The 26164-nt window shown below is 41.3% G+C and overlaps 1 protein-coding gene across 3 annotated transcripts in view; it reads right to left on the bottom strand.

Moving 5' to 3' along the window:
- Positions 1 to 3205: 3205 nt before the first annotated feature.
- Positions 3206 to 26164, bottom strand: part of PDE8A (phosphodiesterase 8A) — a 490200-nt gene continuing 467241 nt past the window's right edge. For all 3 annotated transcript variants that reach the window (XM_069766080.1, XM_069766079.1, XM_069766082.1), the window contains exons 19-22: positions 25704 to 25836; positions 11716 to 11883; positions 10269 to 10398; positions 3206 to 4658 (exon numbers count right to left, since the gene is read on the bottom strand). In XM_069766080.1, the coding sequence (XP_069622181.1) occupies positions 4552 to 4658; positions 10269 to 10398; positions 11716 to 11883; positions 25704 to 25836 (538 nt within the window). In that variant the 3' untranslated portion in view covers positions 3206 to 4551. The remainder of the gene's footprint in view (positions 4659 to 10268; positions 10399 to 11715; positions 11884 to 25703; positions 25837 to 26164) is intronic.

The following is a 26164-nucleotide window of genomic DNA, read 5'->3' as shown; positions in this document are numbered from 1 at the left end:
GTATTTGCTCTCGTCATCCGTGCTGCTGGGAAAAAAACAGACATGTCTCCGTGTGGATTACATACGCGGTCTGTGTTAAAACACGAACATGTGAAGATCACTCTAGGATTTAATAGGTACGTGTGGATACGTGTCTCCGGTACTTCTGAAAACGCATCCAACACGTACCAGAAACACATACATGTGAAGGGGGCCTAAGAAAGCATTCCCGACAAGGGATCACACATCAAACCAATCCAACTAGCCATTACCTCCAAGCTCAAAGTTTGGACAAACTCTTATAAAATTGTACAGTTGCAAGGTTAATCTATGAATCAAATTTATTTCCACAGCACAACAATTATAATATTGTAACATTGTATTTAACACACTTCACCCCCAAGCCCATTTCACCTCCATGACTATGCCAAATTGTACAATTCTGACCAGTGTCAATTTATGTGCTTAATAACTCTGGAACATTCAGCAATCAAATATATACCGGTAATACAATGTAGGCCGAACAAGCACTTTATTAAATCCGGATAGACTGCTCATTATAGCTGTATAGTTGGGTTTTGTCCCCTGTAGTACACTTGGTCTGGTATCTTTTATTATATTATTTGGATCTGTATTCTACACTTAGTATTCTTTGTAATATGGTATAGTTTTGTTGTCAGTTTCTCTGTTTTATATTCTAATTTAAAATAAATTGTTTTTAAAACTCTTTGATGCTTTAGTTTCATGTTCATTTTGAAACAGGTTTCTTTTACATTGTTTGGTGGACATTATTCACTAGGGTGAATTGTTTCATTGTGTTGTGTAATCTGTCCACACTGCCAAAAGTACCTATACCTGGTTTAACTACAACAGTATCACTGTGCTTGATTGGCCAGCAAACTCACCTGACCTATTATCAAGAGGAAGGTGAACCGACCCAACAATGCAGATGAGAAAAGGTTGCTATCAAAGCAACCTGGGCTTCCATAACACCTCAGCAGTGCCACAGGCTGATCGCCTCCATGCCACGTGGCATTGATGCAGTAATTGATGCAAAAGGAGCCCCGACCAAGTATTGACTGCATTTACTTTACATAAATTTCAGTAGGCCTACATTTAGGATATTAAAATCATATTTCATGCTGGTGTTATTAAGTATTCTAATTTACTGAGATAATGACTTTTCTGTTTTCATTGGCTGTAAGCCATAATCATCAACATTAACAGAAATAAACACTTGAAATAAATCACTCTGCTTGAATGACTATATAATATGGGTTTCACTTTTTGTATTGAAGAACTGAAATAAATTAACTTGTTTATGATATTCTACTTTTGTGAGAAGCACCTGTAGATCCCTCAAAGTGACTTCAAATGTGAGGTGGACCCTAAACCCTAAAAAAAAAATAAAAAATGTTTTTCTAAATTTTGTTGTAAAAATGAGAAAATCGCTGGTCAACTTTTAACCTGTATAACTTCCTAACAAAAAATAAATTGTTCCCTGATTTAATCATCTTATGCCTGTTTGGTCACACCATGGTTGCTTTGTTATTCTCTGGTTTTAAATAGTGTTTTTTCTCTATATGTGTGGTGTAACCTATTTTCTTAATTATAACAAGTCTTTTGCCCTGATTTATTGTATTTAATAAAGTTCTTTTTGCACTTTTGTACAAACGGGGTTGAGATTGAATTCTTTGTTATTCAGCATGCACACATATGTTTGACTAGGTACCGTAGCTAGGGCTTTAAGCTCCCACATGTTCTTTATTGTTAACCAAAAAATAAAAAAGTTGTTTCAAAAATTGTGCTGATGTAAAGTAGACATGTGGGAAATGTTATTTATGAACTATTTTGTTTGACCTTATCTGATTTAAGAGCATAAAAATTAATTGCAACATTTTCACAAAATGTTTGTTTTTTTACATAAATATATGCAAGTCATATCGAAGAAATTTTACCACCATCATGAAGTACAATATGTCACGAAAAAACATTCTCAGAATCAGCGGGATCTGTTAAAGGGTTCCAGAGTTATTACCTCATAAAGTGAGTGTGGTAAGAATTGTAAAAATTGGCCTGGTCATTAACGTGTGAACCACCTTCGGGGGTAAAGGGGTTAATTAAAGGATGCAGAAAGTCTGCAACATCAAGAACTCGCCAAACGCTCATTGTGGGAACATAAAGGGACTGTCAGCACAGATTGACTGTTCAAACCAATTACAGGCGCTTGGTGCTTCCCGGTGGGACCAAACATTTACATACACCTCCTACCTGTTTTCACTCGGTCTCTGCCCTTCTCTGGCTCCATGAAGTCAGAGCTGTCACTCAAAGAAGATAAAGTGGGGGCTGAAGGGAAACAAGTAGGTGGGAGGTGTATAGAAATGATTGGCCCAGCCATGATGCACCGAGCGCCTGTATTTGGTTTGAACAGTCATTATGTGCTGACAGTCCCTTTAATCTTGCAGGCAAACCGATGTTTCATCTACAGGGCCATACAGGTAATTGCTATGGCCTTGCAGTTGTTTAACATTTTTGCAGGTGAAACTTCTGCAAAATCACAGGGCCATCACAATTAACAAATTTTTTACTTGCGGATTGCCTGCAAGATTAAAGGTACCTTCACACTGAGCAACTTTACAACGAGAACGACAACGATCCGTGACGTTGCAGCGTCCTGGATAGCGATCTCGTTGTGTTTGACACGCAGCAGAGATCAGGATCCTGCTGTGACATCGCTGGTCGGAGCTGAAAGTCCAGAACTTTATTTGGTCGTCAGGTCGGCGTGATTCGTCATGTTTGACAGAAAAAGCAACGATGCCTGCAATGTTTTTTCACAGAGCTAACAACCAGCGAGAACGATAAGTACGTCACTGGATCGCTCCTGCATCGTTCTGGAGTCTCTACAGCGACCTAACAGCGACGCTGCAGCGATCTAGTTTAGGTCGGATCGTTGTCTATATCGCTGGAGCGTCGCTAAATGTGACGGTACCTTAAGTGAATGTGTGGGGAGGGGAGACAGTAGAAACACCGCAGTTTACAGGGCTGATGTGGTTTAAATTCTTAGTCTCACTGCTAAAGCGCAGGTAGCCAATTACTGTATGTGAATCCACTCCATCTGTTCTCTTTATATGTAGCTCTAGGGATAAAATATATTAAGAATTTCTACTTATGAATGCTCTAATGATGACATCATTACAGAAAGACGAAGAAGAAAAAGTACCAAAAGTTGACAATTCGTAAAATATACACTTTATTGTAACTGGTGCTTATTGTGAATGTCTTATTTAATATGTGAAGGTACATACCTTTCCAAACTGGAATAAAGTAATAACCTTGCAAAAGAAAATAGAGAAGCTATAAAATGTTTAAATATATTTTACGTCCCCCTCCATCTTTGCTGTGGAATGCATTGTAGAAATATTGTAGAAAATAAGGCAGACTCCTGATAGGGAACCAAACTGTAAAATGTGGGGGAGTGGAGAGCGCCCACTGTCCTCTTCCCATAAAAGCCAGCGGACCTGCCAACACATTGCATAGCAATTCCTGGCGCCCACTGGCATTGCAAGCTAAAATCAACTGAGAGAACTAGAGCCATCACCAAATTAAATAATCTAAAATGTCTAAAGCAACAGGATCCGCTGCATCATCATCAGGAAAAGAAAGTCATCAGAAATCAAAACAAACGATTTACCATCCACGTGAGACGCGAGTTGTACAGTGCAATACAAATATGAGATTTGATAATATTCTTGGATTTGCATTCTGAAAATAAAAGGTCTAATAATAATGGCAAGTAGTTGTGAAAATCTGTTGCGCATCTAGAGTTGGCTTTGGCTTTTTGTTTTTTTTGTTTTTTTTTTGTAATTTTTTTTTTATAAAGTCATAGAAAATATTGAACATCTAATAAAATAAATAAAACATATTTTAATCATAGATGCTAATGATCTGTGTATTTTATACAATTTGCTACTAAACAGCCTTGAGAAAGCTCCCTATCAGTAGTGTGCAGAGGTGAATGATTGCCCCTTCCGTGATATTAAAAAATAGAGCAGATCTATTTTTCAGAGATCAAAAACTCCTTCATAAAGAGTGCATTTAATGTGTTGATTGTTACAACTATAAGTGCTTTAAAAAAAAAGCAGAGTGTTCTCTTATAAAAGCCGCGAGACACCAAAGATGATTTTCCTTCACTTGCAGGTTTGAGTCTGTTTATCTGAGCAAATCTTTTGAAGAAAACTTTTATCCAAAGGAATCTTCAAGGTTTTCATACAGGTATGAAGAAAATTCACTGATATTTCTGTAGAACCCGTCAGTACAGATATTGCAGCAATCCAGTGTAATTTAACTTGTGAGATAAGTTAATGCAAAAGGCTTTTTTTATTTCTATAATTTCATATTAAAGTTTACTGCAGAGTACTGGAGGTATCTTTTGACCTGACAATTCTTGTTACATGAACATCCTGTAGGATAAAGAAGCCGGTTCTGGCAACGGGAAGTGAACCAAACCCTACTGTGTCCCTTTATAAGGGAGGGCTTCATTGGCTGCGAGGTGGTATTGGATGCCAGAATCTGCTATTCGGGGGGCGGTCGCAGACTTTTCAGCTGTCTTTCGTCTAGTGATTTCCAATATTTGAAATTGCTATCCAAATGTTGCATTAAATTCGGCAAGTCCGCAAATGCTGCAAAAAAAAAAAAGTCAAGGCTTTAGAAATTGGTAAAGAGTAACTATAATTTTTGTCATTAATCATCCTTGAGTTATTGTAAAGTTACCAATTTTTTTTTCACTGTGCTATTTCAAAGCCTAGTTCATGCTTCTTTAGAAGCTACTTTCAACTGCTACTCAGCAGTGTCTGTATGCTATATTCAGACAATAGGGACAAGACTTTCCGAGTATGGGGGTGAGGAGTAGAGAGACTGACTGTAGTTTACAGACCTTTTTGAGCAGATGTTAAAAGGAGCTCTTCAATGGAATGTGTCATTAGAAAATGATCCGATCATTAAAGGGAACCTGCCACCCCCAAAATCGAAGGTGAGCTAAGCCCACCAGCATTAGGGGCTTATCTACAGCATTCTGGAACAGGGCAGACAAAGTAAACCTGCGCCGCAACCGCAGCGTGACTACGAGAAGAGGACGTCATCGTATGAAGATAGGAGGCCCCGGACCGGACCGCAACGCCTATCGGACTGGACCGCAGCGGGACCGCCCCTGGGTGAGTATAATCTAACCTCTCTTTCTCATCTTTCAGGATACATCAGGGGCTTATCTACAGCATTCCAGAATGCTGTAGATAAGCCCGATGCTGGTCGGCTTAGCTCACCTTCCATTTTGGGGGTGACAGGTTCCCTTTAAATCCTCTGTTTGTGATACATTGATTGCTATTACATCTATTTCTTAAACATTCTTTGGAATAGCTTATTTTTTCATATCATGGTATTATTAAAAAAACAAAACAAAACACAATTATTAATCTTTCAAATTTTACCCACCTGGACTTTTTTTTTTAGACTCAAATTTATTGTTTCAGGCAACGCTTTACATTAGCCACAATAAACAGACTCCTTCCCACCTTTTGTATAGAAACATTTAAAGAAGCATTCCCATCAGTGTTTATCTTCTTACTATATTGCAGTCATCATATTATACAGCAATGTGCACTTATAATTGCTCATTTTGCCTCTCTACCTGGTTACTTCTTCTCTGTGTGTGTAGATATAGGAAGTCTCTTTTCCCTGTAAGGCTATGTGCACATGTTGCGGATTTGGCCCTGCGGTCCGCAGCAGTTTTCCATGCGGTGTACAGTACCATGTAAACCTATGGAAAACCAAATCCGCTGTGCACATGCTGTGGAAAATGCCGCACAAAAACGCTGTGGTTTATTTTCTGAGCATGTCAACTCTTTGCAGCGTTTTACACCTATTCCATAATAGGAATCCGTAGGTGTAAAAACGCAGGCGAAACCCGCACAAAATCCGCAGGTAAAACACAGGTTATTTTACCTGTGCACATAGCCTAAAACTCATTCCCCTCTTCAACTCCTTACCCAGCTGCTCCCTTCCCCCTGCCAGAAACTTTTGCTGTGATGTATGAGTCATGCAGGGAAAAGAGACCTCCTGTTACTACATAGAGCTTAGAAGGATTCAGCTAGCCCATTTTTAATCACTTGAAGCCATAGACCTAATGAAAAAGAGAAGAAATAGCTGGGTAGAAAGGCAAAATGAGCAATTGTAAGTACACAGTGCTGTATCATATGATAATTGCAATATATTAAGATACAAATTTTGATGGGAGTGCTTCTTTAATAAATGTGTGCAAATGACATTTTAAAGGGGGAGGGAAGGAAGCAAAATAAGTTATTACATGTTAGAAAAATTCATAACTTTGCAGTGCCTGGATGATAATTAAATATGCAGGTATCACCACCATATTGGTCATGTGGGTGTAAAGCATTTCATTGCTGCAGAAATATAAAAAAAAGACTAGTGGGGACCACCAGAGTGGTGGAACTGTAGTGACCGAACATATAGCAGCTGAGTGGGTATGTGCACACGTCAGGATTTCTTGCAGAAATTTCCTGAAGAAAAACGGAAATTTTCTGCAAGAAATCCGCATTTTTTTGTGTGTTTTTTTAGCATTTTGCAAGCGAAATTAGCTTGCAGAATGCTAAAGTTTTCCAAGCGATCTGTAGCATCGCTTGGAAAACTGACTGACAGGTTGGTCACACTTGTCAAACATAGTGTTTGACAAGTGTGACCAACTTTTTACTATAGATGCTGCCTATGCAGCATCAATAGTAAAAGATAGAATGTTTAAAAATAATAAAAAAATTAAAAAAATGGTTATACTCACCTGCAGACAGCCGATCTCCTCAGCGGCGTCCGTTCCTATAGATGGTGTGTGTGTGCAGGACCTTCGATGACGTCACGGTCACATGAGCGGTCACGCGACCAATCACAAGACGGCGACGTCACCACAGGTCCTTCACACACCATCTATAGGAACGGAAGCGGCAGCATGCACCGATGAGAGGCGGGAAGACTCCGGGGCCATCAGAGGGTGAGTATATCACTATTTTTATTTTGATTCTTTTTTTTACCAATTATATGGTGCCCAGTCCGTGGAGGAAAGTCTCCTCTCCTCCACCCTGGGTACCAACCGCACATAATCTGCTTACTTCCCGCATGGTGTGCACAGCCCCATGCGGAAAGTAAGCAGATCAATGCATTCCTAGGTGTGCGGAATCCCCGCAATTCCGCAAATTTAATGAACATGTTGCTTTTTTTCCGCTATGCGATTTTTTGGCGAAAAAAAATACAACATTTGCACAAGAAATGCAGAATACACTGTAAATAATAGGAGGCATATGTAAGCGTTTTTTCGCATTTTTTTCACGTTTTTATAGCGAAAAAACCCGAAAAATACTGAACGTGTGCACATGGCCTTACGGTTTTCTTTATATTTTCCACCATTTTCACACATTCCCTGCTGTTAGACATGGTTTAAACAGCACTTGGCAATATATAGACTATTGTGCGCTAAATGTGATTTAATGAAGTAATGATTCAATGCAACAGGAACATTGCAGTCTCTGCATACACACATGGACAAAATTGTTGGTACCTTTCTTTTTTTTTTTTAAGTAAGAAAAGTTCACAATGGTCAATTAAGTAACTTGAAACTGACAACAATAACCTTTAAAACATTATAACTAATGAGAATCATATTTTTTTTTTCTATTGAACCAAAATTCAAAAACAAGCTAATAAAACTAGCCTGGACAAAAATAATGTTACCCTTAATTTATTGTTGTGTTGCACAAACTTTTGAGGCGATCATTGCAAACAAATGATTTCTGTTTCTCTCCATAAGGCTTCTGCACCTGTCCAGAGGGATTTTGGCTCACTCCTCATAAGAAAACTGCTCCAGCTGTCTGAGGTGTGATGGTGTCTTCTCCAGACTGCAGGTTTCAGCTCCTTACAGAGATGTTCAATATGATTTAGATCGGCTCATAGAAGCCACTTCAGAATAGTCCAATGTTTTGATCTTAGCCATTCTTTGTTCCTCCAACAGAATAATGACCCAAATACACAGCTAAAAACATCCATGACTTGCAACTCAAACCGTGTTACTGACACTGGGCAGAACATTTCGCGCCAGAATGCCTTGATATTTCATTGTACCATTTACATATTCAAGACACCTTGTGCCAGATGTAGCAAAGCAGCTCCACAACAGGACTGTGCCCTCTCCATGTTTCAGAGTAGGTACAATGTGGTTTTCTTTGTATGTTTAAGTTCTGAATTTGTGAACATAGAGCTGATGTGACTTGCAAAATGGCACCAATTTTGCCTCAGCTTCTAGAAGAATGCCCTTGGAACAGATGTGGCTAGTCAATGTGCATTTTAACAAATTCCAGTCTCACTTTTTAACGATTTGCTTTCAACAGTAGTTTTAAGCTTGGTCATCCTCCATAAAGTCCACTTTGGTCAAGAAAGCGACAGATGGTGTAACCTGACACTGATATACATTGACCTTGGAGTTCACCTCTAATCTCTTTGGAAGTTGTACTGGGCTCTTTGGTGACTATTCGTATTATCCCTCACTTCAATTTTCCATCAATTTTCCTCTTGCAACCACATCCAGGGAGGTTGGCTACAGTCTCAGACCTAAAACTTGTGAAATATGAGCAAGATGGTCTTATAGACTTTACCTTTAACATGTTTTGCTATCATTTTCTTTCTAATCTCCTTAGCTCCTTCTATTTCTCTCCTTAGCTGACATTGTTCCGTGTTCAGTGTGGAACACACCATGATACCAAACAGTACATCAACTACTTTTCAAGCTTAAAATAGGCAGAATGACTGACTACAAGTTTGTAGACAAATGTGATGCTAATTACAGCGTACACCTTGTTTACCATGTCTCTATGGTCAAATTATTTTTAATCTTTTTTCTAAGCGTACCATCATTTTTGTCCAGGCTATTTTGATAAGGACTCATTCACATGTCGTTTTTTAACGCACAGCACTCGTACCTTGACAGTCTGTGTAGCTGTGCAAATCACCATGAATTTTTTTCAAACTGAACAGTCCCTGCAAAATTGTAGAGACATGTCCAATATTGATCACAATGTTGGATCAAACCTGGCAATAAAAATCTATAGGCCTGTAAAAAATAAATAAAAATCATACAGCACTCAGATGCATCTACGTGACAGATAGAAGGTAGAGAAACTTTTTCACATCAGTGAAAAAGAACTGAGGAAACTGATGAAGAGTACTGATGAAGCGGATGAAAAGCAGTGATTGTTTTTGGTCCGTTTTTCTCATACATCAAAAAAACTATACATAAAAAAAAACTAGTCTGAATGACGCCTTTGTTTTTTTTGTTTTTTATTTTTCCGTTGAACCACAATTCAAAAGTAATGTCAGATTTTCATTAGTTGATATTTAGTAAATATAAAACTTGATAATCACCTTTGTTAGTTTCAAGTCATTTATGTGAACATTGTGTGTTTTTCTTAGTTTAACAGAAAGGTACTGACAATTTTGTCCATGTGACACTCATGCATATACACATGGAACGTTTTAGAACCATCTTAAAAGGGAACTGGACAGCTGAAAGAGTCCAGCAATCCAGGGCAGCATGTATCAGGCCGTCGCTCTATGATTTCATCCATATATGTTTAACCCTGAAATGCTTCAGAGAAAAATAGTTTAATAGCCACTGAGCTGCATGGGAGACTAGTCAGACAAGACACGCGCAGGCAGTCTCTTGTATGGCTTGGGTCCTGGTGGCTATTAAAATGTGTTTTTCTCTGAAACTCTGCCCGTACAACCTAGCTTGATACAGGTAGAGTCAACAATGTAGGTAAGAAATCTCAATCTGGAGATTAGGACAGATCGTTTACATTGATACATTAAGTTGCAAACTGTTACATACAAAAACAAATATGATACACATGTAATAATTAGTGATGAGCGAGTGAGCTCGTTACTCGGGTTTTCTGAGCATGCTCGGGTGTTCTCCGAGTATCTTAGGCGCGCTCGTAGATTATGTTTGCGTCCCCGCAGCTGCATGATTTGCAGCTGCTAGACAGCCTGAATACATGTTGGGATTCCTTAACAAAAAGGCAATCCCTGCATGTGCTCAGGTTGTCCATCAGCCGCAAATCATGCAGCTGCGGGGACAAACACAATCTACGAGCATGCCCAAGATACTTGGAGAACACCTGAGTAACGAGAACACTCGCTCATCACTAGTAAAAAAAAAAAAATCAATCAGCTCTTACCATCCCATGCATCAAACATGTCGGTGATGAAATAATCCACAAATGAGATCTGAGATTTCGGAATACTGCACGTATTCCTGTCAAACACCGGCATTACCACGGGTAAACCTTGTCGCTTCTCTTCATCTGTCTAGAAAATAAGAAAAATGTACATAGGAAAGCAGGATCAAAGTGGATTTAGGCTTCATGCCGTGTTAATAAATGGTATCAGGGTCTGACTGGTACTAAAATTCAGCCCTGTTATTTTAAAGGCCACAGGCCCATGCTGTAACCATCCCCTTTCCTAAAATGGGGTCTCTGTTACTAGTATTACCATGCTTGAAGGAAATCAAGATTTACTAATGCCTAGATTTCCAATAATACCACTATACAAGATATAATAATAACAACAACAACAACAACAACATGGTGGTGGCAGCATCATGCAATGGGGGTGTTTTTTCAGCTGCAAGGACAGGACGACTGGTTGCCACTGAAGGAAACATTCTTTTGATCGCCTGTTATTGCATTTTAATGCAATGTCGCAGCGACAAAAAAAAAAAGTAATTCTGGCGTTTCGAAATTTTTTCTCGCTACGCAGATTAGCCATCAGGTTAATCCTTTTCTTTTATTGATAGATCGGGCGATTCTGAACGCAGCAATACCAAATATGTGGTTTGATTTTTTTTATTGATTTATTTGGAATGGGGCGAAAGGGCAGTGATTTAAACTTTTATATTTTTTTAAAAAAATTTTCAGCTGTTCAAAACAGCTGACATGTCCCGGCTTTGATGCAGGCTCACCGACGTAGCCCTGCATCAAAGCGAGGGATCTGACCTTGGACATACTATCCCGTCCGAGGTCAGAAAGGGGTTAATTAGAAAAAAAAATGAACTTTTTTGAATTTACCAAATGGCTGCAATGAAACAGAGTGAAAAATTTAAAGGGGTCTGAATACTTTCCGTACCCATTGTACATGTGGCTAACCCCTTTCATATTGCTATTGTAGAGAACTTTTGGCTGAAACTTTGCAGTATCACGTATATTGATTTGATTCCTATAAAGACTAGACACAATGGGATGAAACTGAATGGGAGGAGACCGATTAGATATTAGAAAAAACTTTTTGACAGTGAGGGTGATCAATGAGAAGAACAGGCTGCCACAAGAGGTGGTGAGTTCTCCTTCCATGGAAGTCTGCAAACAAAGGCCGGACAGACATGTCTTGGATGATTTAGTGAATCCTGCTTTGAGCAGGGGGGTTGGACCAGATTCTATATAAAAGCAGTGCACCTAGAGGAAACCCACGCAAACACGGGGAGAACATACAAACTCCTTGCAGATGTTGTCTTTGGTGGGATTTGAATCTAGCACCGAAACGTTGCGAAGCAATAGTGCTAACCACTGAGCCACTGTGCTGCCCATGTCCATACCGTTCAAAGATACAGGACTACAATGTCTTTCTTACCTGTGCAAAATACTCTTCTGATATCCTGCCTGCCCACTCAATGCATTGCTCCAGCGCTCGGCATGGGTTGGAGATATCTGCACACTTGATAAGCATCCTCTTTATAAGTATTCGATTTTCTGGAGATGTCAGTATGTTTTTGACAGAGTCATCTTCACTGATGCTTCCCTACGTAAAATTATATGTAATAATTATCATCAATATATGTAAACACCAGAAACTTCCAACTACTCACTGCCAAGTCAGGAAGTTATAAAGTCTACCTACATCACTGATTGCATGCCCAGCAGGAAATACACTTATTGTAGGTTTAAGATCTGAAGGAAAGCAGAAATAAAAGACAAAAACACCTTCCTTTCTAAAGTCCACAAGCAACAATAGAAAGTGGGCATTTTGGAGAACATTCTTCATATGGTCATCAAGACTTTTTCTAGGTTAATGACAGCGAACATTTATCTTGGCATTTGTTTATGGATGCACATCTTAATCCCTTAACGACCGCGACATGCCTTTTAACGGCCGCAGTTAAGGGTACTTATTCCTCAGAGAAATAATGGTATAGCGCCCCATTCCACCCCCTAAGCATCGGAAAATCTCCCATGGTAGCGGAGATCTTGGAGAACATGATCAGGGCCATTGGTCCAATTTAAAATTAATTTCTCCCTTTTTGATATGATCTACTATAACAAATAAGAGAAATGGGGCCCCACATATATCTCCGCCATCCCCTGGTCCCTCCGCATCATCTTCCTGAAAAAAGAAAATAGCGGGCACATGCACAATGCGTCCGCCGACATCTGCCGACCAGTACCCAGCAACAATAGAGAATTGTGAATCACTGTGATAGACTTTGAGGAGTGTAGTTTTCAAAAAAGGGTCACTTTTGGGGTCTTTCCACTGTTTAGGCACATCAGAGGCTCTCCAAACGCAACATGGCGTTCGATTCCAGATAAGTTTGCGTTGAAAAATTAAAACAGTGCTCCTTCCCTTCTGAGTCCTGCCATGCGCCCAAACAGTAGTTTTCCCCACATATGGGGTCTCTGCATACTCAGGAGAAATTGCACAACAAATTATGTGGTCCGCTTTCTCGTTACCCTTGTGAAAATAAAACCGTTTGGGTCTAAAGTATTTTTTTTCTGAAAAAATTTAAATGTTCATTTTTTCCTTTCACATTGCTTAAGTAGTTGTCGTGAAACATCTGGTTAGTAAACTTCTTGAATATGGTTTTGAGCACCTTGAGTGATGCAGTTTTTAGAATGGTGTCACTTTTGGGAATTTTCTGTCATATAGACCCCTGTTGTGAATTCTGTTGTCGAACTTCCTCCTGTGGTCGTGAATGGTACTTCGGCGAGTTCTGTCTATGGGCTCCCTCTGGTGGCTGTGAGTGAGGCTGCTGCTTCTGAGGTTCCTTACACAAGTGACGTGGTTTATCCTTTGGTTGGCTGCTCTATTTAACTCCTCTCAGATCGTTACTCCATGCCAGCTGTCAATGTTTTTGCATTCGTTCAGTTCGCTCCTGGATCTCTCTGGTGTCCTGCCTTCTCCTGCAGAAGCTAAGTTTCTTATTGTCTTATTTTGTTCTGTTTTCTTGTCCATCTGGTTTTCATGATTTTGTCTTGCTAGCTGGAAGCTCTGGGATGCAGAGTGGTCCCTCCGCACCGTGAGTCGGTGCGGAGGTCTTTTTTGCACACTCTGCGTGGTCTTTTGTAGGTTTTTGTGCTGATCGCAAAGTTACCTTTCCTATCCTCTGTCTATTTAGTAAGTCTGGCCTCCCTTTGCTGAAACCTGTTTCATGTCTGCGTTTGTGACTTTCATCTTTACTCACAGTCAATATATGTGGGGGGCTTCCTTTACCTTTGGGGAATTTCTCTGAGGCAAGGTAGGCTTTATTTTCTATCTCTAGGGCTAGGTAGTTTTTAGGCTGTGACGAGGCGCCTAGGTCTGGTCAGGAGCGCTCCACGGCTATTTCTAGTGTGTGTGATAGGATTAGGGCTTGCGGTCAGCAGAGCTCCCACATCCCAGAGCTCGTCCTGTATGAGGTTTAACTATCAGGTCATTCCGGGTGCTCCTAGCCACCAGGTCATAACAGACCCCTCAAAATCACTTCAAATGTGATGAGGTCCCTAAAAAAATGGTTTTGCAAATTTTGTTGGAAAAATTAGAAATTGATAGTCAACTTTTAACTCCTCTAACTAAAAAAATTATGTTTCCAAAATGGTGTTAATGTAAAGTATTAACTATTTTGAGTGACATAACTCTTTGATTTAAGGACACAAAATTTAAAAGTTTGAAAATTGCAAAATATTTGCCAAATTTCAATTTTTATCATAAATAAATGCAAGTCATATTGAAGAAATCATGACGTACCGTATTTCACAAAAAATAATCTTAGAATCAGTGGGATACTTTGAAGCGTTCCAGTGTTATTACCGCATAAAGTGAGAGTGGTCAGAATTGTAAAATTTGGCTTGGTCATTAAGGTCAAAATTGGTTTTGTCACAAATGGGTTAAAGAGCCAATTCCATCATTAGCTGGAGGCACACAATATATAAAACTAGCTGAAGAGCCCGGCGTTGCCTGGGCATAGTAAATATCTGTGGTTAGTTATAGCACCTCACTTCTCTTATTTTCCCATCACGCCTCATTTTCCCAATCACATCTTTCATTTTCCCCCTCATATCTCTCATTTTCTCCCTTACACCTCTCATTTTCTCCCTCACTCCTCTCATTCCCCCCTAACACTTGTCATTTCAACCTCACATCTGTCATTTTCTGATCACTCCACTATTTTCCCTCACTCCTCTCATTTTGCACTCACACCTTTTCATTTTCACCTCAGTATATACATGTTTGTCATCTCCCTTATATATAGTATACACCTGTATGTCATCTCCTGTATATAGTATATACCTGTATGTCATCTCCCCTGTATATATAATATACCTGCTGTGTCATCTCCCCTGTATATAGTATATACCTGTATGTCATCTCCTCCTATATATAGTATATACCTGTATGTCATCTCCTCCTATATATAGTATATACCTGTATGTCATCTCCTTCTATATATAGTATATACCTGTATGTCATCTCCTCCTGTATAGTATATACCTGTGTGTCATCTCCCCTGTATATAGTATATATCTGTGGGTCATCTCCTCCTGTATATAGTATATACCTGTATGTCATCTTCTATATATAGCATATACCTGTATGTCATCTCCTCCTGTATATAGTATATACCTGTAGGTCATCTGCTCCTGTATATAGTATATACCTGTGTGTCCTCTCCTCCTGTATATAGTATGTACCTGTATGTCATCTCCTCTATATAGTATATACCTGTGTGTCATCTCCCCTGTATATAGTATATACCTGTGTGTCATCTCCTCCTGTATTAGACCTCGTTCACACATTATTTGCTCAGTATTTTTACCTCAGTATTTGTAAGCTAAATTGGCAGCCTGATAAATCCCCAGCCAACAGGAAGCCCTCCCCCTGGCAGTATATATTAGCTCACACATACACATAATAGACAGGTCATGTGACTGACAGCTGCCGTATTTCCTATATGGTACATTTGTTGCTCTTGTAGTTTGTCTGCTTATTAATCTAATTTTTATTTTTGAAGGATAATACCAGACTTGTGTGTGTTTTAGGGCGAGTTTCCTTTGTCAAGTTGTGTGTGTTGAGTTGCGTATGGCGACATGCATGTAGCGACTTTTGTGAGATGAGTTTTGTGTGGCAACATGCATGTAGCAACTTTTTGTGTGTCGAGTTGCATGTGACAGGTTAGTGTAGCAAGTTGTGTGCAGCAAGTTTTGCGCGTGGCGAGTTTTATGTGTGGTGCCTTTTGAGTATGTGCAAGTTTTGTGTGAGGCAACTTTTGCATGTGCTGCAACTTTTGTACATGTGGCAATTTTTCCGCGTGTGCAAGTTTTGCGTGTGGCGAGTTTTCCATGAGGTGAGTTTTGCACTTGTGGCGAGTTTTGCGTGAGCCTAGTTTTTGCATGTGGCGAGTTTTGCGCGTGGCGAGTTTTGAGCGGCGACTTTTGTGTTTCGACTTTTATGTGGCGAGGTTGGTGTATGTGTGGTGAAATGCGTGCTGTATATGTGTTCAAGCACGTGGTAGTGTGTGGCGCATTTTGTGTGTGTCCATATCCCCGTGTGTGGTGAGTATCCCATGTTGGGGCCCCACCTTAGCAACTGTACAGTATATACTCTTTGGCGCCATCGCTCTCATTCTTTAAGTCCCCCTTGTTCACATCTGGCAGCTGTCAATTTGCCTCCTACACTTTTCCTTTCATTTTTCCCCATTATGTAGATAGGGGCAAAATTGTTTGGTGAATTGGAACGCGCGGGGTTAAAATTTCGCCTCACAACATAGCCTATGATTCTCTCGGGGGCCAGACGTGTGACTGTGCAAGATTTGGTGGCGGTAGCTGCGACGCCCTCAACACTTTTCCTATCACTTTTTTCCCCATTATGTAGATAGGGGCAAAATTGTTTGGTGAATTGGAAAGCGTGGGGTTAAAATTTCACCTCACAACATAGCCTATGATGCTCTCAGGGACCAGACGTGTGACTGTGCAAAATTGTGTGGCTGTGGCTGCGACGGTGCAGATGCCAATCGCGGACATACATACACACACACACATTCAGCTTTATATAGTATACTAGCTGAAGAGCCCGGCGTTGCCTGGGCATAGTAAATATCTGTGGTTAGTTATAGCACGTCACTTCTCTTATTTTCCCATCACTCCTCTCATTTTCCCAATCACATCTCTCATTTTCTCCCTCACACCTCATTCCTGCCTAACACTTGTCATTTCGACCTCACATCTGTCATTTTCCGATCACTACACTATTTTCCCTCACTCCTCATTTTGCACTCACACCTTTTCATTTTCACCTCACACCTCTCATTTTCACCTCAGTATATACATGTTTGTCATCTCCCTTATATATAGTATACACCTGTATGTCATCTCCTGTATATAGTATATACCTGTATGTCATCTCCCCTGTATATAGTATATACCTGTATGTCATCTCCTCCTATATATAGTAAATACCTGTATGTCATCTCCTCCTATATATAGTATATACCTGTATGTCCTCTCCTCCTATATATAGTATATACCTGTATGTCATCTCCTTCTATATATAGTATATACCTGTATGTCATCTCCTCCTGTATATAGTATATACCTGTGTGTCATCTCCCCTGTATATAGTATATATCTGAGTCATCTCCTCCTGTATATAGTATATACCTGTATGTCATCTTCTATATATAGCATATACCTGTATGTCATCTCCTCCTGTATATAGTATATACCTGTAGGTAATCTGCTCCTGTATATAGCATATACCTGTGTGTCATCTCCTCCTGTATATAGTATGTACCTGTATGTCATCTCCTCCTCTATATAGTATATACCTGTGTGTCATCTCTCCTGTATATAGTATATATCTGTGTGTCATCTCCTCCTGTATATAGTATATACCTGTATGTCATCTTCTATATATAGCATATACCTGTATGTCATCTCCTCCTGTATATAGTATATACCTGTAGGTAATCTGCTCCTGTATATAGTATATACCTGTATGTCATCTCCTCCTGTATATAGTATGTACCTGTATGTCATCTCCTCCTCTATATAGTATATACCTGTGTGTCATCTCTCCTGTATATAGTATATATCTGTGTGTCATCTCCCCTGTATATAGTATATACCTGTGTAATCTCCTGTATTAGACCTCGTTAACACGTTATTTGCTCAGTATTTTTACCTCAGTATTTGTAAGATAAATTGGCAGCCTGATAAATCCCCAGCCAACAGGAAGCCCTCCCCCTGGCAGTATATATTAGCTCACACATACACATAATAGACAGGTCATGTGACTGACAGCTGCTGTATTTCCTATATGGTACATTTGTTGCTCTTGTAGTTTGTCTGCTTATTAATCAGATTTTTATTTTTGAAGGCTAATACCAGACTTGTGTGTGTTTTAGGGCGAGTTTCGTCTGTCAAGTTGTGTGTGTTGAGTTGTGTGTGGCGACATGCATGTAGCGACTTTTGTGAGATGAGTTGTGTGGCAACATGCGTGTAGCAACTTTTTGTGTGTCGAGTTGCATGTGACAGGTTAGTGTAGCAAGTTGTGTGCAGCAAGTTTTGCGCATGGCGAGTTTTGCACGTGGTGAGTTTTATGTCTGGTGCCTTTTGAGTATGTGCAAGTTTTGTGTGAGGCAACTTTTGCATGTGTTGCAAATTTTGTGCATGTGGCAATTTTTCCGCGTGTGCAAGTTTTGCGTGTGACGAGTTTTCCATGAGGTGAGTTTTGCACTTGTGGCGAGTTTTGCGTGAGCCTAGTTTTTGCATGTGGCAAGTTTTGCGCGTGGTGAGTTTTGAGCGGCGACTTTTGTGTTTCGACTTTTATGTGGCGAGGTTGGTGTATGTGTGGTGAAATGTGTGCTGAGGGTGGTATATGTGTTCAAGCACGTGGTAGTGTGTGGCGCATTTTGTGTGTGTGTTCATTGTTGTGAATTCTGTGGCTGAGTTCACTTCTGTGGTCACAAGTGGTATTGCAGTCTCTGGGCTTCCTCCCTCAGGTGTTTTGGTGAGCTCGTTGGCTGCCTTGCTATTTAGCTCCACCTGAGTCTGTCTTCCTTGCTCCTTGTCAATGTTCCAGTGTTGGATCTGAGCTACTGCATCTTTCCTTGGGCCTGCTGCTCTGCTAGATAAGTGCTTCTAGTTTGTTTTCTGTTTTTTCTGTCCAGCTTGCTATTAACTTTTGCTGGAAGCTCTGAGAAGCAAAGGGGTGCACCGCCGTGCTGTTAGTTCGGCACGGTGGGTCTTTTTGCCCCTTTGCGTGGTTTTCGTTTTAGGGTTTTTTGTAGACTGCATAGTTCTCTTTGCTATCCTCGCTCTGTCTAGAATATCGGGCCTCACTTTGCTGAATCTATTTCATTCCTACGTTTGTCTTTTCATCTTGCTAACAGTCATTATATGTGGGGGGCTGCCTATTCCTTTGGGGTATTTCTCTGAGGTAAGTCAGGCTTGTATTTCTATCTTCAGGCTAGTCAGCTCCTCAGGCAGTGCCGAGTTGCATAGGTAGTGATAGGCGCAATCCACTGCTGCTTATAGTTGTGTGAGGATAGATCAGGTACTGCAGTCTACAGAGATTCCACGTCTCAGAGCTCGTCCTATTGTTTTTGGTTATTGCCAGATCTCTGTATGTGCGCTGATTACTGCACGCTGTGTTGCCTGATTGCCAGCCACAACAGTACAAGGATCCACACCAATGATTCCCAATAGAGGGAAAAAAGAAATCCTGACATCATTTTTTTTTCTTAGCTCTGTCTTCAGTCTTTTTTTTCCCCTAGACATTAGAGTGCTTCAGGACACAGCTGTGGACATGGATATTCAGGCTCTGTGCTCCTCAATGGATAATCTCGTTGTAAATGTACAAAAGATTCAAGATACTATTGATCAGAAATCGATGCTAGAACCAAGAATTCCGATTCCTGATTTGTTTTTTGGTGACAGAACTAAGTTCCTGAGCTTCAGAAATAATTGTAAGCTATTTTTGGCCTTGAAACCTCATTCTTCTGGTAATCCTATTCAACAGGTTTTGATTATTATTTCTTTTTTGCGCGGCGACCCACAGGACTGGGCGTTTTCTCTTGCACCAGGAGATTCTGCATTGAGTAATGTTGATGCATTTTTCCAGGCGCTGGGATTGCTTTACGATGAGCCTAATTCAGTGGATCAGGCTGAGAAAAATCTGCTGGCTTTATGCCAGGGTCAGGATGATGTAGAAGTATATTGTCAGAAATTTAGGAAGTGGTCAGTACTCACTCTGTGGAATGAATCTGCACTAGCGGCTTTGTTCAGAAAGGGTCTCTCTGAAGCTCTTAAGGATGTAATGGTGGGATTTCCTATGCCTGCTGGTTTGAATGAGTCTATGTCCTTGGCCATTCAGATCGGTCGTCGCTTGCGCGAGCGTAAATCTGTGCACCATCTGGCGGTATTGTCTGAGAGTAAACCTGAGTCTATGCAGTGCGACAGGACTATGACTAAAGTAGAACGGCAAGAACACAGACGTCTGAACAGACTGTGTTTCTATTGTGGTGATTCTACTCATGCTATTTCTAATTGTCCTAAACGCACTAGGCGGTTCGATAGCTCTGCCGTTATTGGTACTGTACAGTCCAAATTCCTTTTGTCCATTACCTTAATGTGCTCTTTGTCATCGTATTCTGTCATGGCGTTTGTGGATTCAGGCGCTGCCCTGAATCTGATGGATTTGGATTATGCTAAACGTTGTGGATTTTTCTTGGAGCCTTTGTGGTGTCCTATTCCGTTGAGAGGAATTGATGCTACACCTTTGGCCAAGAATAAGCCTCAGTACTGGGCCCAGCTGACCATGTGCATGGCTCCTGCACATCAGGAAGTTATTCGCTTTCTGGTACTGCATAATTTGCATGATGTGGTCGTGTTGGGGTTGCCATGGCTACAAACCCATAATCCAGTATTGGATTGGAACTCTATGTCGGTAACCAGCTGGGGTTGTCAGGGAGTACATGGTGATGTTCCATTTTTGTCTATTTCGTCATCCATTCCTTCTGACATCCCAGAGTTCTTGTCTGACTTTCAGGATGTATTTGAAGAGTCCAAGTCTGATGCCCTACCTCCGCATAGGAATTGTGATTGTGCTATCGATTTGATTCCTGGTAGTAAATTCCCTAAGGGTCGTTTATTTAATTTGTCTGTACCTGAACACACCGCTATGCGCAGTTATGTGAAGGAGTCCCTGGAGAAGGGACATATTCGCCCATCGTCGTCACCATTGGGAGCAGGGTTCTTTTTTGTAGCCAAGAAGGATGGTTCGCTAAGACCGTGTATTGATTACCGCCTTCTTAATAAGATCACTGTTAAGTTTCAGTATCCCTTGCCATTGATTTCTGACTTGTTTGCTCGGATTAAGGGGGCTAGTTGGTTTACTAAGATTCATCTTCGTGGTGCGTATAATCTGGTGAGAATCAGGCAGGGAGATGAATGGAAAACGGCATTTAATACGCCCGAGGGTCATTTTGAGTATCTGGTGATGCCGTTCGGACTTGCCAATGCTCCATCTGTTTTTCAGTCTTTTATGCATGACATTTTCCGTGAGTATCTGGATAAATTCTTGATTGTTTACTTGGATGACATTTTGATCTTCTCAGATGATTGGGAGTCTCATGTGAAGCAAGTCAGAATGGTTTTCCAGGTACTGCGTGCTAATTCCTTGTTCGTGAAGGGATCAAAGTGTCTCTTCGGTGTGCAGAAAGTTTCATTTTTGGGGTTCATCTTTTTCCCTTCTACTATCGAGATGGATCCGGTTAAGGTTCAGGCCATCCAGGATTGGACTCAGCCGACATCTCTAAAAAGTCTGCAGAAATTCCTGGGCTTTGCTAATTTTTATCGTCGCGTCATCTGTAATTTTTCTAGCATTGCCAGACCATTGACCGATTTGACCAAGAAGGGTGCTGATTTGGTTAATTGGTCTTCTGCTGCCGTGGAAGCTTTTCAGGAGTTGAAGCGTCGTTTTTGCTGTGCCCCTGTGTTGTGTCAACCTGATGTTTCTCTTCCGTTCCAGGTCGAGGTTGATGCTTCTGAGATTGGTGCAGGGGCGGTTTTGTCACAGAGAGGTTCTGGTTGCTCAGTGTTCAAACCATGTGCTTTCTTTTCCAGGAAATTTTCTGCTGCTGAGCGTAATTATGATGTGGGCAACCGAGAGTTGCTGGCCATGAAGTGGGCATTCGAGGAGTGGCGTCATTGGCTTGAGGGTGCTAAGCATCGCGTGGTGGTATTGACTGATCATAAGAACCTTACTTATCTTGAGTCTGCCAAGCGCTTGAATCCTAGACAGGCCCGTTGGTCGTTATTTTTTGCTCGTTTTGATTTTGTGATTTCATACCTTCCGGGCTCTAAAAATGTGAAGGCGGATGCTCTTTCTAGGAGTTTTGTGCCCGACTCTCCGGGGTTATCTGAGCCGGCGAGTATCCTCAAGGAAGGAGTCATTGTGTCTGCCATCTCCCTGATTTGCGGAGAGTGTTGCAGAAATTTCAGGCTAATAAACCTGATCGTTGTCCGGCCGAGAAACTGTTCGTCCCTGATAGGTGGACTAGTAAAGTTATCTCTGAACTTCATTGTTCGGTGCTGGCCGGTCATCCAGGAATCTTTGGTACCAGGGAGTTGGTTGCTAGATCCTTCTGGTGGCCATCTCTGTCACGGGATGTGCGTGCTTTTGTGCAGTCCTGTGGAATTTGTGCTAGGGCTAAGCCCTGCTGTTCACGTGCCAGTGGGTTGCTTTTGCCCTTGCCGGTCCCGAAGAGGCCTTGGACACATATTTCGATGGATTTCATTTCTGACCTTCCCGTTTCTCAAAAAATGTCGGTCATTTGGGTGGTCTGTGATCGCTTTTCTAAAATGGTCCATCTGGTGCCCTTGGTTAAATTGCCTTCCTCCTCTGATTTGGTGCCTTTGTTCTTCCAGCATGTGGTTCGTTTACATGGCATTCCTGAGAATATTGTTTCTGACAGAGGTTCCCAGTTTGTCTCGAGGTTCTGGCGAGCCTTTTGTGGTAGGATGGGCATTGACCTATCTTTCTCCTCTGCCTTCCATCCTCAGACTAATGGCCAGACCGAACGAACCAATCAGACCTTGGAAACATATCTGAGATGTTTTGTTTCCGCTGACCAGGATGATTGGGTGTCATTTTTGCCGTTGGCTGAGTTCGCCCTTAATAATCGGGCCAGCTCGGCTACCTTGGTCTCTCCATTTTTCTGCAATTCTGGGTTCCATCCTCGTTTCTCTTCAGGACAGGTTGAGTCTTCGGACTGTCCTGGTGTGGATTCTGTGGTGGACAGGTTGCAGCAGATCTGGACTCAGGTAGTGGACAATTTGACCTTGTCCCAGGAGAAGGCTCAGCTTTTCGCTAATCGCAGACGCCGTGTGGGACCCCGACTTCGTGTTGGGGATCTGGTTTGGTTATCTTCTCGTCATATTCCTATGAAGGTTTCCTCTCCTAAATTTAAACCTCGTTTTATTGGTCCGTATAGGATTTCTGAGATTCTCAATCCGGTGTCTTTTCGTCTGACCCTCCCAGACTCCTTTTCCATACATAATGTATTCCATAGGTCGTTGTTGAGGAGATACGTGGCACCTATGGTTCCATCTGTGGAGCCTCCTGCCCCTGTTTTGGTGGAGGGGGAATTGGAGTATATTGTGGAGAAGATTTTGGATTCTCGTGTCTCTAGACGGAAACTCCAGTATCTGGTCAAATGGAAGGGTTATGCTCAGGAAGATAATTCCTGGGTTTTTGCCTCTGATGTCCATGCCCCAGATCTTGTTCGTGCCTTTCATGTGGCTCATCCTGGTCGGCCTGGGGGTTCTGGTGAGGGTTCGGTGACCCCTCCTCAAGGGGGGGGTACTGTTGTGAATTCTGTGGCTGAGTTCACTTCTGTGGTCACAAGTGGTATTGCAGTCTCTGGGCTTCCTCCCTCAGGTGTTTTGGTGAGCTCGTTGGCTGCCTTGCTATTTAGCTCCACCTGAGTCTGTCTTCCTTGCTCCTTGTCAATGTTCCAGTGTTGGATCTGAGCTACTGCATCTTTCCTTGGGCCTGCTGCTCTGCTAGATAAGTGCTTCTAGTTTGTTTTCTGTTTTTTCTGTCCAGCTTGCTATTAACTTTTGCTGGAAGCTCTGAGAAGCAAAGGGGTGCACCGCCGTGCTGTTAGTTCGGCACGGTGGGTCTTTTTGCCCCTTTGCGTGGTTTTCGTTTTAGGGTTTTTTGTAGACTGCATAGTTCTCTTTGCTATCCTCGCTCTGTCTAGAATATCGGGCCTCACTTTGCTGAATCTATTTCATTCCTACGTTTGTCTTTTCATCTTGCTAACAGTCATTATATGTGGGGGGCTGCCTATTCCTTTGGGGTATTTCTCTGAGGTAAGTCAGGCTTGTATTTCTATCTTCAGGCTAGTCAGCTCCTCAGGCAGTGCCGAGTTGCATAGGTAGTGATAGGCGCAATCCACTGCTGCTTATAGTTGTGTGAGGATAGATCAGGTACTGCAGTCTACAGAGATTCCACGTCTCAGAGCTCGTCCTATTTTTGGTTATTGCCAGATCTCTGTATGTGCGCTGATTACTGCACGCTGTGTTGCCTGATTGCCAGCCACAACAGTTCATATCCCCATGAGTGGTGAGTATCTCATGTCGGGGCCCCACCTTAGCAACTGATCGGTATATACTCTTTGGCGCCATCGCTCTCATTCTTTAAGTCCCCCTTGTTCACATCTGGCAGCTGTCAATTTGCCTCCAACACTTTTCCTTTCACTTTTCCCCATTATGTAGATAGGGGCAAAATTGTTTGGTGAATTGGAAAGCGCGGGGTTAAAATTTCACCTCACAACGTAGCCTATGACGCTCTCAGGGTCCAGACGTGTGACTGTGCAAAATTTTGTTGCTGTAGCTGCGACGCTTCCAACACTTTTCCTTTCACTTTTTTCCCCATTATGTAGATAGGGGCAAAATTGTTTGGTGAATTGGAACGCGCGGGGTTAAAATTTCGCCTCACAACATAGCCTATGACGCTCTCGGGGTCCAGACGTGTGACTGTGCAAAATTTTGTGGCTGTAGCTGCGACGGTGCAGATGCCAATCCCGGACATACACACACATACACACACACACATATTCAGCTTTATATAGTAGATAAGAAGATAACACTAGTGTTTTTTCTTAAAATACATTGACTAAGCCAAACAAAATGCTGATCCTATGACATTGGGAACCCTTGTAAGCATAATGTTGAGAAAGAACAGGTAGATCTAAGCAGTTCTTGGATTACACGTGAGATACAGTGTCTCGGGGTTGGAGGGGAAGTGGATACCTTATATTCTGAACAGGATATAAAGGGCATAAGTGTGACTCAGAGGAGAGATAATGATGAAGAAGGTTAAAAGAGGAAGAAAGACCTTCAAAGAGAGAAGATGCCAGTGAGATAAGGACTGCAGACAGAGATCCTAGTGTGTGAACAGTTCCTTTCTGGTAACTGACATTATGTAAATGGCCGCAAGTTTAAATAGAATCTGTCAGCAGGATTTTGCTATGTAATTAGAGGACAGCATGAGGTAGGGGTTAAAACACAGAATTCAACAATGTGTCTCATGTCAAGCTTTGCGCGGTTTACTTAGACTGTGATTAATCACCTGGTGATTATCATTGCTATGACTAGCTGGCATGCGCTTCCAAGTCCAACTCCGCCCCTTCTGTGATTAGCAGCTCACTGTCAATAAACAATGTTAGCTCTCAGCTCTGCTGCATTGCTAAATCTAGTAAACTGAGTGATACATTGTTGGATTCAGGGTCTGTTTGCCTATACCATACTGCTCTCAGATGAGGAAGCAAAATCCTGCAAACAGATTCCCTTTAAGTAATGTATGCGTCTTTGTTGCAATATCAGAATGATTTTTGAATGGTTATCTGTTCTAATAGTTTTATAATTTACATTTCATTCTGGGTATAAAATGGTTTCCTTTTATACACTTTTTTGGTGTGCTTTCATGCGGATAGTGCCTTAGAATCCAAGTAGGGATATTGTTGCTGTGCGATATTTTTATCTTTTGATATTGGTATTGTCAATAATAATAGTTCTTGATGTTATTGTTCGGTATCCTTATTCAAAATTGATATTGTTCGTGATATTTCTTACACTAGCATAACATATATAGGGACTTATATAATACATGGCTTCTTAATCATACTTTTTGTAAAGTAAATTTTGTTCCAAAAATCTATGCTGCTGGAAATATTGTAAGTTTTCATATCTGCAGTGTTCTGCATTACTTTACTTCTTGTAAATACACATTTAGGAGCAACAATGACATTGTAACATTCCAAAAATATTTTATAGAGAAGTAATATTTCCCATTCTGCTTACCCCGTTCTCCTCCAATGAGGCTAATGGCTTATTGATGCTGTTGACAAACTTGTTGACATGTTCAAAGTGCTTTGTCATTTCTGTTGCTAAAACCATGTCGATAATTGCCTGACGCAAAGTCCGGTACTCATTTCTGCTCGAATAAGAGAACATGACGCAGGTAAATGTACATTGATATAGACTATACAAAATGCACACTGGTATTAACACATCAGAACCCCCCCCCCCACAAATATTAACCCCTTAACGACTGCCGATACGCATTAAAACGGCAACCGCTAAAGGACCTTATTCCCGCTTCGCCGTTTTAAATGGCGATCGGAATAAGAGTATAGTGTCCCCTCCAGAGTCTGAAAATCTCCGGGCTCTCAGCTAGCAGAGACCCTAGAGAACACAATCAGGGTCAGATTTCCCAGTCCCCGATAACACCTCTATTCAATGAATAACAGTGATAATGTAAA

Source organism: Ranitomeya imitator, chromosome 4 (assembly GCF_032444005.1).
Source record: "Ranitomeya imitator isolate aRanImi1 chromosome 4, aRanImi1.pri, whole genome shotgun sequence".
NCBI lineage: Eukaryota > Metazoa > Chordata > Amphibia > Anura > Dendrobatidae > Ranitomeya > Ranitomeya imitator.
The sequence above is the reverse complement of the archived record's forward strand: the minus strand, read 5'-3'. Positions and strand labels throughout refer to the sequence as shown.